This window comes from Mirounga leonina, unplaced genomic scaffold, assembly GCF_011800145.1.
Source record: "Mirounga leonina isolate KUSES-001 unplaced genomic scaffold, KU_Mleo_1.0 Mir_204, whole genome shotgun sequence".
In the NCBI taxonomy this organism is placed as follows: Eukaryota; Metazoa; Chordata; class Mammalia; order Carnivora; family Phocidae; genus Mirounga; species Mirounga leonina.
The window spans coordinates 10,643,297-10,657,870 of NW_023270513.1; the positions used below are offsets into that span (position 1 = coordinate 10,643,297).

Genomic DNA, 14,574 nt, shown 5'->3' on the forward strand with positions numbered 1-14,574 from the left:
TGATTTAAAAAACAAAAACATAGGGGCACCTGGATGGCTCAGTTGCTTACGTGTTCAATTCTTGGTTTTGGCTCAGGTCATGATCTCAGGGTCTTCAGATCGAGCCCTGTGTCAGGCTCCCTACTCAGTGAGGAGTCTGCTTCTCTCCCTCTCCCTTTGTCCCTCCCCCCCTGCTCATGGTCTCTCTCGCTCTAAACAAAATAAATAAATCTTAAAAAAAAAAACTTAAAAAAAAAACACAAAAAACAAAACAAAAACATAAACAACCAAAAAAATCAAAGATAAAAAGAGAGTGAGAAGAATTGGAAAACAGCTTTACGAATTATAAAAGTTTCATTTATAGTATGGAAATTTTAAAAAGTAAAACACTGCAAAAACAACCAGTGTATGTCTTTTAAGAGAATACTAGGTCTACCTCAGAAAGAGATGGATCTTGTCTTTCTGGGACAACTGACTCTGAGGATTCTCCCTCTTGCTCTTGATGGCCCTATTAGGGTAAAGAGGATATATTGTATCTCCAGACTACTACAACAAAATATCAAGATTTGCAATGCAATTATGATTTTAAAAGCTTTAAGTTCCATAAATAGGAATTAGGTTTTTACTGACTGTACTTTAAGATGAAGGAATTCTGCATTCACCATTGTCCTCTACTACGAGAAACACAAGACTAATTTATTCTACTCAAACTCCCTACAAACAAAATGAGCTTTGTTGAACATAATTCTGTTTTTTATTTCAATATTTTTCCCAACTAAAACCTGTGTATGCAGAAAATATTAATGTTTACTAATTTCAGAGGATGGTCTGATGCATTTCTGAAATACTGCTGTAACTTTTCTCTGAAAAAGTTAAGACAGATTTGCTATCTACACTAAATGGTTATTCAACACATAAATAGATACACTCCCAAAAAAAGAATCCTATAATCTAAATTCTCATGTTTTTATCTTTTATGAAAGGTAATATGGCATACATTGATTACTCTAAGTGATCATATTGGATAACACATTTAGTATAAATTAAACAGGGCTGACATATGTTACCAGGGGTCTCCAGTGAGTAGAAATGTATTAGAAGTTAGCAAAACTTATTAAACAAATATCCAAAATGAAAGCAGGAAGGAATTGCAAATATATTTAGATTCAAATTTGGTTCACAACTATATAATTTACACACAAAGTACATGACTGGAATTTCAAAGTCATGATTAATCACTCTACCCACTTTCACAATTAAAAGATATACAAGAAAGGAAGGAAGAGGAAGGAAGGAGGGAGGGAGGGATGAAGGAAGAGAGGAAGGAAAGAAGGAAGAAAGGAAAAAAGGGGAAAAGTAGCTTGTAACTAGATTTTAGCATGTACATTTGTGGGAAATTACATATTGGCAATTATTTAAACAAGTGTATGTTTACTGGATAAGAAAGATGATCAGCTGGCTGTCGAAATGGCTCTGAGTCTTCACGTTCATAAATGAGGCTCAACAGTTCTTTGCATTGTTTTCTCCAAGCATCAGGATTACACTTTAAAGACTGTCTTCTGCCTCGGCATTTGACCTGTAGATTTTAATAGAATTATACATAAAAGCTCTTTCCTTAACTATTCATTGATTTTTCTCCTGTTTTCCTGTGCTAATATATCTATGTAACATAGAGGAGGTGCTACTTCAGTTTCTTAGTTTAGACATCATTCTCCCTGACAAAAATATATACAATAAAAATTAGACAGTATATGCATGGAAATAGCAAGAGTTCTAGTATTCTAAATTTTCATTTTAAGAAAATCTGAACCACAAATAAAACACAGAGGAACATTCTTTTTTCTCTACAGGTTAATAATCTTAATGCCTTAATATTTGCTGGTAGTTAAATATACTTGACAATGGCATTATAATTTTCTCAAAACTCAAATATATATTAATACATATTTATCTATATATTTATATATTATGTATTTGTGTGTATATGTGTATATATATCTTCGTTGTGTGTGTGTGTATATTTTTTTTTTTGTGTGTGTGTGTGTGTGTATATACTGTTCTGTATATATATGTATATCCTTTGTTGTCATGGTACATTCTAGCCTTTACCATTTGATGCCTTTTTATATGATTTCTTTCAGTATTTCAAAGAAAATTTTCCTTATATAAAACAAGTATTTGTCTAATTACCATGGAGGGAAGTGTATAGAACAGAGTTAACAGATCTGAGGCTGGCATCTTTACCAGGGCTTGCTTGTAAGGTTGGCCTTTGGTTGGCATTCTGGATACTCGGCACTTGAACCATTTCCTAAATACTATAGGTGGTTTGCTGTGCCTATACTGTATAAACAATGTGATCTGTACTGAACACATGCTTTCCTGACTTTTCCTATGCTTTCTTGCTTTCTGGGAGTCTGTAATCTTGGTATGTGCTAGTCAGATGGTGTCTATATAATCAGTTCCCAATAAATTCCTTGGGGTCTGAGTCTCTAATCACATATATATTGCTAAATTTTTATTGTAGGAGAACAGTGTGCTCTGTATGGCCCCTCAAAGAAGGGAGAAAGCATAAAGAAGCCTACACATGGATTCCTCCAGACTCTGCCTGTGTTTATTTCCCTGTGATCCAGCTCTATATCCTTATTATGTCACTGTAATAAACCTGAGCAATGAATCACAAGTATATATACTGAGTTCTATGGGTCTTTATAGCAATTCTCCAAACAGGTGGAGTTGGTCTTGGGGATCCCTAACACAGGAAGCCTGAAAATTTTTCTTCTCAGCAGGTTATTTTATTCACTCACCCTTCTTCCAGATGAAGTACCAGGACCATCTGAATCTAAATCAACCAATTCTGTATCCTAAAATTAAAAGGGAAGAGTGAGAAAATATGTTAAGTTATATTCAAAGTCTTACAAATTTGATAAACATTTACAAAGAAATGGCAAATACAATCACAACTAATTCCCTCATTGGAGCAGGCAGCAGGCAGAACAAAGTTTGAGGTAACAATTACTCCAAACTTTGCCTATATGCTAGATACAAACTGAAAAATATATTGGGAGAGGAAGAGTAAACAAGGTTTCTCTTTAAATCAGAACAGGAAATGAAGAAAAAAGTATAGTGACTAGTATCTAAAGTTATACCTAAAGTTAGTATTTAAAATAACTTATTCTATATGATATGCTACTTCAATATATTATAATCATGAATTACTCATGATTAATCTTTTACTATTTCAAGAAATACATCTATTTTCTATAGGGAAATATGAATATGTATTAAAACTTAAGATTCAGTTAAGTATCGCTCTGAGCAATAGTTTTTTAATACAAAGAGGCAAGGCCCACACATCATTATTCAGCTGGTGGTGGTAAAGCACATTGGTAATGCCTAGGAGAAAATAAAAGCTGCTCATGAGCTACTGGTACTCCATTCTAATAAAATAAATTTGAATTGCATTTTATTTTAATTTTCTATTTTAACCCAAAGAATGTTACTCTGAGGACAACAACACCCATTCATCATAAAAATCTCAATAAAGTAGGTGTAGAGGGAACATACTTTAACATAATAAAGGCCATATATGACAATCCCATAATTAACATCATGATCAGTGGTGAAAAACTAAAAGCTTTTCTTCTTAGAGCAGGAACAAGACAAGAATACCCACTCTAGCCATTTCTATTTGAGATAGTGTGGAAGCCCTTGCCACAGAAATTAGGCAAGGAAAAAAAAATACATCCAAATCATAAAAGAAGTAAAACTATGTCTATTAGCAGATGACATGATACTACATATATAAAACCCTAAAGACTCCACCAGAAAACTGTTAGAACTAATAAATGAATTCAGTACAGTTGCAGGATGCTAAATCAATATACAAAAATAAGTTCCATTTCTAAACACTGAGGACTATCAGAAAGCCAAATTAAGAAAACAGTCTCATTTATAATTGCATCAAAAGAGATAAAATACTGAGGTATAAATTTAACCAAGGAGATGAATGATTTGCACACTAAAAACCATAAAGCATTAATGAAAGAAATTGGAGACACAAATAAATAAAGATACTCTGTGGTAATGAATTGGAAGAAATTAATATTATTAAAATGCCCATATGGCTCAAAGCCATCTACAGATTACATGCAATCCCTATCAAAATTCCAAGAGCATTTTTCACAGAAATAGAAACAAACAATCTTAAAATTTGTATGGAACCACAAAAAAGGCTCTTAATAGACAACACAATCTTGGGAAAGAAAGACAAAGCTGGAGGCCTCACCTTTCCTGATTTCAAGCTATATTACAAAGCTATAGTAACAAAAACAGGATGGTATTGGCATTAAAAAAAAAAAAAAAAGATATACAGATCAATGGAACAGAATAGAGAGCCCAGAAATAAACCCACATATGTATGGTCAATTAATGTACAACAAAGGAGCCAAGAATATACAATTGGGAAAGGATAGTCTCTTCAATATGTGGTGCTGAGAGAACTGGATATTCACATGCAAAAGAATGAAACTTGACCCATATCTTATACCATATATTAAACTCAACACAAAATGGATTAAGGACTTGGATGTAAGTCATGAAACCATAAAACCCCTAGGGGAAAAAAAACAAAACACAGGGGTTAAGTTCATTGACATTGGTCTTGGCAATGAATTTTTTTGGATTTGACAAAATCCAACGGCAACAAAAAACAGCAAAAGCAGAAGTAAACAACTGGACTATATCAAACTACAAAGCTTCTGCACAGCAAAGGAAACCATCAACAAAATGAAAAGGCAACATACAGAATGGGAGAAGTATTTGCAAATCTTGTATCTGATAAGGGCAAAATATATAAAAATATCATACAACTCAATAATAAAAATAAAATCCAATTTAAAAATGGGTACTGGGGGTGCCTGGTGGTTCAGTAGGTTAAGCAGCTCAGGTCATGATCAGGGTCCTGAGATCAAGCCCCACATCGGGCTCCCCACTCAGTGGGAAGTCTGCTTCTCCCTCTCCCTCTGCTACTCCCTCTGCTTGTGCTCTCTTGCTTGTGCTCTCTCTCTCTTTCAAATAAATAAATAAATAAATAAATAAATAAATAAATAAATAAATAATCTTAAAAAAATAAAAATAAAAATGGGCATTGGAATTGAATAGACATTTTTACAAAGACATCCAAATAGTCAACAAGTACATGAAAAAGTATTCAATACCACTAATCATCAAGGAAATGCAAATCAAAATCACAATGAGATATCACCTCACATCTATTAGAATGACTATCATCAAGAAGACAAGGGATAATAATTGTTCATAAAGATATGGAAAAAAGGAACCCTTGAACTCTGTTGGTGGGGATGTAAACTGGTATAGCCACTATACAAAACAGTATGGAGGTTCCTCAAAAAAGTAAAGATAGAACTATCATATGAGCCTGCAATCCTACTTCTGGATATTTATCCAAAGGCAATGAAAACAGGATATCAAAGAGAGAAAGATGCACTTACATATTCACTGCAGCATTATTCACAATTGCCAAGATACAGAAACAACCTAAGTGTCCTCAACAGATAGATGGATAAAGAAGATGTGATATATATATATACACACAATAGAATATTATTCAGTCTTGAGGAAAAAAAAGGTAAACCTGTCATTTGTGACAATGTGGGTGGACCCTGAGGGCATTATGCTAAGTGAAATAAGCCAGAAAAAAAGTCAAACTCATAGAAACAGAATAGAAAAGTTGTTGCCAGGGCCTGGGTGATGAGAGAAATAAGGAAAGATTGGTAAAAGCAAATTTTCAGCAAAATGAATAAGGTCTGAGGATCTAAGGATCTCATGTAAAACATGGTGACCATAACTGATAACACTGTATTGTATAATTGAAATTTGCTGAGAGTAGAACTTAAATGTTCTCACACACACACACAAAGATAAAGTTGTTGAATTACATTTTACTTTTAATTTTCCATTTTAACACAAGGAGTGCTTCTCTGAGGAGTAATTCTTGCTACATCAAATCCTGAGTCAAAATGCATTTATATGAAAGGTCAGAGAAATTATCAGAAATAAGAATGATTATTTTTCATTAGTTTCAGGAGGATAATATCTAACTGAAATATCTGAGTTTTCCTTATTATATCAATAACATTTAACTCTGATAATACAATGTTATACAGTCAGATACGTTTTCAGGAAAGAGTAAAAAACAACACTGGGACAGAGAACAAACTAATGGTTGTTGGAGGGAAGGGGATAGAGTTGATGAGCAAAATGGGTGAAAGGGAGTGGGAGATACAGGCTTCCAGTTATGGAATGAATAAATCACAGGAATAAAAGGCACAGCATAGGGAATACAATCGATAATATGATAGTGTTGTATAATGACAGATGGTAGCTACACTTGTGGTGAGCATTGCATAACATGTAAAGAAGCTGAATGACTATGTTGTACACCTGAAACTAATATAACATTGTGTGTCAACTACACTCAAATAAAAGAATTAAAAAACAAATAAACAAAAACAAACAAAATGGGCAGAGAATCTAAATAGACATTTTTCTAAAGAAGATATAGATGACTGACCGGTACATGAAAAGGTGCTCAACATCAATAACCATCAGGGAAATGCAAATCAAAACCACAATGAGATATCACCTCACACTTGTTAGAATGGCTGTTATCAAAAAAACAAGAAATAACAAGTGTTGGTTAGGATTTGGAGAAAGGGAACATTTGTGCACTATTGGTGGAAATGTAAATTGGAGTAACCTATGGAAAACAGTATGGAGGTTCCTCAAAAAATTAAAAAAAAAAATAACTACCTTATGATCTAGGAATTCCATTCCTGGGTTTTCTAAAGAAAATGAAAACACTAACTCTAAAAGATACATGTATTCCCATATTCATTGCAAGATTATTTACAATAGCCAACATATAGAAACAATGTTAATGGGTTTCCACTAATGGGTAAATGGATAAAGAAAAAATGGTAATATATACCTAATGGAATATTATTCAGCCATAAAAAGGAAAATTTCCATTTGGGACAAAAATAGATGGACCTTGAGAACATTATGCTTAGTGAAATAAGTCAGAGAATGGCATCTATAATCTCATTTATATGTGGAATCTACAAAAAATAATTTATAGATACACAAAACAGATTGGTAGTTGCCAGAAATGGGGAGGTCTAGAGGGAGGGGGCCAAAATACATGTACTGGGTCAAAAGGTACAAGCTTCAGTTATAAAATAAATGAGTCTTGGGGATATAATGTACAACATAGTGGCTATAGTTTAATACTGTCTTGAATATATGAAAGTAAATTTTAAAGTTATTATCACATGAGAAAAACTATAACTATGTATGGTGACTAGTTTTATTTTGGTGATTCTTTCCTAATATATATAAATATAGAATCATTTGTTATACCTCTGAAACTAATGTTATGTCAATTAAAGAGAAAAAAAATTGGGGATTTACTGTTCTAGATATTAACAGTACAGACAATATAAACATGTAAAATATCTCTATACAATAGTCATTAAAATAGAATCTAGCATGTTTGAGTCACTCATCCTTGGGGAGAATTGTTTTCCACTAAAGATTTTTGAATTATCACATTCCATTACTGCTTCATCCTCTTCTTGGTTTTTGCTTCTATTATAGCTTTCAATAAAAAATGGGAATATGGCTAGGTGGGGAAATTAGATATGTGCAGGTCTGCTGATAATACTAATTTGATTTCATTAAGAAAAACTGGCTTATGTTTGTAAATTCACATAAAAAGGAAATTAAATAGCAATTCCATGAAACTACTAAAAAGGTACTTTGAAACCTGAAACTTTAAAATACTTTAATATTTTTCACATATTGCATAGAAAATTAATCCCTATTAAAATTTCTAAAAACTAACCATTCTTTCTAAAATATTTAGTGCTTTGTCTTGTTTTTAAGGCTGGAAAATGAAGTGTTGATTTCTCATCACTGAAACCCACTGAGTCAAACAGGATAACTGGCTACCTGTCTCTGACTAAAAATTGTAGCACCACTATATTTCTAGTATATAACATCTAAAAACAGGTTAAAGAGTTTAATATAAAAAGATGCAGGTGCTCAGCCAGGTTTTAGAAATCAGTTTCAATGCTTATAGCCAGTTATAATACACACAATACTTACTGTACTTCAAAAAACAGAAAAGGAATTCATGCCTATTAATCATGCTGTGATTCTCACCTCCTCTGCATCAGTACTGTTTAGTTCTTCTGCTTTAACTTTATTATAAGTATCCAGTATATCAGTACAGCTCTGATCCCTAAGAAACAAGAAAGTCAAAAAACATTTCAATATATATATATTTTAAATCAGAAATCAGCTCTTGTGGAAAATAAAGCTGCTTCTTACCCAATAAATCGAAGTAAGACATCAGTTACAATTTTGGCTGCTTTAACTATAGGACTGTCTGGCTCATTAAAAGTCCTGGCATTATGCTCAATGTAGCGCACCTCCCACATTAATGCTGATATTCTCCTATGAAAGAAAAACATACCCTGTTACTCCTGGTTGATGTTTTAAAGTATATTCTAAGAATATACAACGTAGAACAGTTAGGCACTCAATCATGGTATGTCAAAGGTGTTCTATTATCTGTATGTGACTTAATATATGTGTATAACAAATGTGCACTAATAAAAGTATATAGTTACAGTATTTGAAGTACAGGTAAGAATTAAGAACCATTGGACTTCATATTAAAAAGAACTGACCCACGACATTGTGGGTAAATAGTGATTTAACCAAATAAGTATAAACACAAACAGTGTTTTGATAAAGTCAAAAGAATGTTTAGTTTTCAGGGGAAGAAATGAGAAGATCAAGAAAAAAAAGAAACCAGGTTTTAGAAAAAGATAGATTTTTATCTAGTTATTTTATGATATATATTATTAAATGAAATGATAGGTAATGTTATAAAATACCCCCAACTGGTTATATTTATAACCAGTTCATGTTGGAATAACTATGGTTAGGACACAGTAGGCTTTGGGGTGAGAGAGTTACCAAAAGCTACCCTCTACCACTCTCATAATTACCCTACTCCCAAATGAAACCAAGAAAAAAATAACTTGGCTCTTTATCTAAACACATTTTGGGGCTGGTAATTAAATCTAACTGCTGCCTAATTCCTCAACAGGGGATTTAATCATGCTCCAAGTTTCTATAGCACCTTAATTATGATGAATCCAGAAACTATTTAATCTGCCTTTAATTGTAAACTAAAGTTAACTGTAGTTTTTGTTTCACATGTGATTTGTGCTACTCAAAATTTCTTCCCTATCCTTTATTCCATATCCTCCTTTCCCTGGAAGACTGAGAAATCTATTGAAAAAAGGGAAATTAGTGTTCCAAATTTTTACAAGAAATTTTGGAGTGGGTATATTGAATGATTATTTTACACTATGAAAATACAGATCTCACTGTGTCATTATGCAAAAAGGAAAACAAAAGATGTAAAGCTATGAACTTTATAGTAAATAATAAAACTAAACAGACCTGTAAAAGCGATTTTCAAGTCTCCGCCTAATGGTGTTGAGGTCAGTTGGATAAGCAACTACAGTACAATACAAGGGATAGGCACTGAGATCCACTGGAACAGCAAAAGGGCTGGCAAAATCTGTAATATTACCAAAATAAAAAAAGGTAGTTATAAAAGACATTAATATTTCACCTTAACAAACAAAAACTCATATATAAATAAGAAGGGAGGGCAATATGCTACATTACTAAAATAATAATGATTCAATTATGCAAATATTATGCAAATATTGTTAAAATGTCATTCTCTTTATTTGGACATAATACCTATGAATCATGCATGACACACTGGTTCAAATCAGGTAAAATGAGACAAATTAAAAGAGAACTAGGTTTAACTTCAAACTGATGTCTTTTCTAGATAAATGCCAAACAGCTCAAGTGAAACAGTTTAGATAATATAGCTTAGGCATGTGAGTAAAATATATTACTCATCTACTGTCTACCAAAAAACTCATCCAAAGTCAGGCTCAGGAAATACCTGGAGAGCCAAAGTGACTCAAGAAAGTAAAAGACAATTATATGCCTGCTTTTCACTACTGTAAGCCCCCAGAGAATAGAAAACATTTGTCTGTCATTACATTGGCCAAACATATCAAAATATTAATGTTAAACTAGAATCACTTGATTAAAAGTGCCTCTTAAGTTAAAAGTATACAGTGAAAAAATGTATTTCCTTTTGTAGAACTTAAAATTTTGCTGGTTTTCCTTCTTCCTTCCTAATATTCTTTCACATCCACCGTACCCAGGGAAAGAAGGTGGTTGATGCCCTGAATAACCCGTTCACATTCCTCATCTCTGGAATGAGCCCCCCACTCTCCTTCCTGGGGTTTGTATAGCAAAGCAGTCAGTTCCTCCTGGGACACAGGAACACCAGCACCAACTTCATCTGGAAAGGCAGCTATGTATAAGATGAAAAATCAGAAATCATTAGTTTCCAATATTATGCTACTGACATTTTTCTTTTAGAAGAATTATAATTCATTTTTAAAAGCATATTTACTTCCTTCTGGAATTGGCTCCATATCCCAGGGGCTCATCTTTTCTCTCTCATTATTGTCCCAGCTATTAAAAAATAACAAGATACTAATCAAATTCACATGACACTTTTATATATTAGCATGATTTGCATGACTTCTTGGGGTAAAATTTGGAAACAGCAATACAATTTTCCTTAAAGTACAATTTCACTTACATAAATAATAAACCTTTAATAGAGAAAACAAAGAAAATTAGAGAAAAATAGAGAATAGTCCACCAATATGAAATATAGAGAGCAGTAAGCTTACACTTAGTTTTACTTGGCTTTTTTTTTTTTTAAATTCCAATCCAGCATGTATTCAATATTAAGCCAGGATACAGAATGAATAAAGATCTCTTTGGAAAATTCTTTTCAGGTTAAAAAAGTCAGTTTGATAGATCAATTCTTTCTGTAGGATAATCTACTTTAGCTTAACAGTGTAAGTATTACAGCATCTCCAAAATTTTATTATTCCCTTTTCGTCAGCAATATGGAGACTAAAAGTCAATCTTCACAGAATAAACCTTTATCATTCTTGAGAAGAGAACTTCATTTATTAGGAATCTTATAATGCTGGTATTTAATGAACTAAAGTAAATGTTGTAGACAAATAGTATGTCCAAACATAATACCTCTGCCTAGAATTCATACCATTAAATAAAGGACTGGTTACTAATATTTGTTGCTATATTCCGGCTATAACAATTACTTTAACACTGAATTAATTTCAGTGTTCTTTGTGAAATAATAGTTGTAATTCTTGTTTAAAACAGAAATATTTAAAAGAAAATACAGGCATAAGGGAGGTAGAAATAAGTCTTCAGTTACTGCTTTGTTTTAGCATGCATACTGGACCCAAGAGGTTTATCATCAAATTCCTTCCTTAGAGGTACTATGATTACTTCCTTACAGGTCAGATAAAGATAAGTCATATTAACAAGGTATTATTCCTAATACGGTTTATAGAAAGTCCATATAGTACTACAGTATTATATCAGGCATAAAATACCATAACTGTACTTACTGAACACTGTAACATTGGAAAGAACTATCAGGATACTCTGGTTGAAAAGGCTGCTGACTCTCCACAGTTCCAAACCACCAGGCGTCATCTATTATACTGCGGAATCTATCACCTATAATGTTTTTAGAAATTCTTAAAAGGATGTTTTTGAGAATAATAGCTTTGTTCACATTCTAAATTGCTACTTTGTGTTGGACAAAGAAGTAGCATTGTATCTAGCATTATTAGAGGTTTCAATCTGAGTTTCCCAGATGAGTAAATTTTACATTTTACCTTCATTAAGGATTTTGATTTCTAAGTACTAGTAATCTTTCTGAAATAAATCAGATATGTCCATGTCTTCTTAAATAAATGCTACCACATATAATCTTTTATCAATTATTTAGGATCATCATTAGGCATACTTTTTCTTGTACTATACATGTTACTACAGTTGTTTCTTTTCCTTTTCCTTTTCGCTTTCAGCTTTTTGCCTTTAAAAATCTCTTCATACTAATTTTCTGCCTCTTAAGGGATAAGGATTATAAAACCAAACCACTGTGAACAAAAATTTTCTCCCACATAAAAAAGGAGAATTTAAAAGTACTAATAGCAAACATTTACATAGTATAAATTTTAAGTACTTAGGTACCATTTTAAGTGTTTCCTATATATAAACTCATTTATTGCTCACATCAACCTTATAGGTGTGTTTTGTTATGATTCCCATTATACGGATAATGGAAGTGGGACACAGAGAGATGAAAAACTTGCCCAAGGTCAAATAGCTAGTGAGGAGGTAAAGGAAGGGAGAGAAGAGGGAGGGCGGGAGAGAGGAAGAGAAAAGGGGTAGAAAGAGGTAGAGGTACAGAAAGAAACAGAGACAGACAGAGAAAGACAAGAGTGACAGACAGACAAAGAGGGAGAAAAAGAGAAAGAAAGAAAACCACAATCAGTAATGGTCTGCTTAAGAGCCCAAGTGTTAAGTATTTTATATTAGGGCAACTGACATTTGATGATTTTCTTTGTAATTCACATTTGTATTCTAACAGCTTAGGTATTTGCAGAAAGTTTAGAGGTTATATGCCACATACAATGTGCATAAAAAATCACCCAAACACAACTGAGAGGAAAATTTAATTTGATCTTTCTAATTTGGCTAACAGCTTTTACCAACTACATGTTAAACTAGTTTATGTCTATTAAATTGGACTTAAAAAGTTACTCTATTTCAAACTTAATAGTTATTAAGTGAGAATTTTATACTTACCTATCTGCCAGTTCCTTTCTTTGGCTTCATTATAAAACTGATGTAGCACAAGGAAGTCAATGACATCTGGCATGTCATGATACCTGTACAAAAAATAAAGCACATATAAATCAATATACAAATATAGCAGCTAATGTTACTTACTAAATATCTAGAGATATATGTTTAACGTGGAGCCATTTAAAAACCATTGGAAGTCTCAAGGTTCCTGCAAATGGCTTTAATTAAACTCCATATGCTTTTATTTGTTTGGGAGTCCCCTGCTTACTACTATATCACTTCAAAAACATAAAGACACCAATGAAGATCCTTAAAGCTTAGTATAAGGTATTTTATATTAAGTCCTCTTTAAGAAAAGTATGAATTCATGTTCTTTCATCTCCTTAGATTTCAAACTTTAAGAAATGAACCACTGATTAGCTATTCCTATTATTATTAACAGAAATAAAAGCAACTACCATGTTTCAACCACAGTTAGGCATTTATAAAGGTTTTTCTTTTAATTCATCACAACAATCTTGAGAAGTTATTAACATTTACATTTTGCAGATGAAGGCATAAATTCAGAGAGGTTAAGTAACTTGCTCATGTATATATATATATATACACACACACACACATATATATATATCTAATCCACCCTTGAACAATATTGGTTTGAACTGTGTGGGTCCACTTATATGCAGATCTTTTTTCAATAAATATAGTACTGTAAATGTATTTTCCCTCCCTTATGATTTTCTTACCAATGTTTTATTTTCTGTAGCTTACTTTATTGTAAGAATACTAAATATAACACATAAAACATACAAAATACATATTAGTCAAAACTTTATGTTATCAGTAAGGCTTCTGCTCAACAGCGGGCTATTAGTTAAGTTTTTCGGGAGTCAAAAGCTATATGCAGATTTTCAACTGTGTGGGGTCATTGCCCATAACCTCCTACACATTGTTCAAGGGTCAACTGTATACACACACACACACACACACACACATTACATTACATATATATTAGCTACACACACATGCATGCATACTCATGCAAGTTTTTATACACACACACAGTATTATGTAGAGAAACAGACCAAAAATTAAACATTAAATCCTGGTCTTTATTTATTTATTTTTTAATTTAAATTCAATTAGCCAACATATAGTATATCATTAGTTTTTGGTGTAGTGTTCAATGATTCATTAGTTGCATATAACACTCCATGCTCGTCAGGTCTTCAAAACTCTAAAGCCTATAGTACTATACTATTGTCTCTCCCATTAAATCCTGTACTCTGCAGAATACATGACAGGGATTAAAACACACAGACACACACACACACAACCAGAGATAGCTACTCACTTAATGGAAAAAGATTCTCCAGTCATTTTGCCTGAAATGGGGTCCAGAAACGCAAGCTTCAAGCAACATAGTGTAGGTGGTCCAACCTCATATTTGATTCCTACAATCTTAACAAATTCTTGTTCCTATTCATGAGAATACCAATAAATTATTACTTTCAATATAAGTAATTGCCTAACATTTGCATAGTATTTCACTATTTTTCGAACAAATAAAAATTATCTGAATATCCACCAAGTATTAAGCATTCCACTAAGTGCTAAAGGTAGTAAGACATGGTTCTTGACCCTTAATAGCAGGCTGTAGTATATTGCAGGGCTCTAAACCAAGGATAAGCAACAGAAGTC

The 14,574-nt window shown here is 32.6% G+C and overlaps 1 protein-coding gene across 2 annotated transcripts in view; it reads right to left on the minus strand.

Annotated features, from left to right (window-relative positions):
• Positions 1–14,574, minus strand: part of BRWD3 (bromodomain and WD repeat domain containing 3) — a 190,730-nt gene that overhangs the window by 28,025 nt on the left and 148,131 nt on the right. For both annotated transcript variants that reach the window (XM_035028801.1, XM_035028800.1), the window contains 11 exons: positions 14,228–14,352; positions 12,874–12,956; positions 11,625–11,736; positions 10,583–10,644; positions 10,325–10,480; positions 9,538–9,658; positions 8,392–8,517; positions 8,224–8,302; positions 2,784–2,840; positions 1,415–1,555; positions 416–487 (listed from right to left, as the gene is read on the minus strand). In XM_035028801.1, the coding sequence (XP_034884692.1) occupies positions 416–487; positions 1,415–1,555; positions 2,784–2,840; positions 8,224–8,302; positions 8,392–8,517; positions 9,538–9,658; positions 10,325–10,480; positions 10,583–10,644; positions 11,625–11,736; positions 12,874–12,956; positions 14,228–14,352 (1,134 nt within the window). The remainder of the gene's footprint in view (positions 1–415; positions 488–1,414; positions 1,556–2,783; positions 2,841–8,223; positions 8,303–8,391; positions 8,518–9,537; positions 9,659–10,324; positions 10,481–10,582; positions 10,645–11,624; positions 11,737–12,873; positions 12,957–14,227; positions 14,353–14,574) is intronic.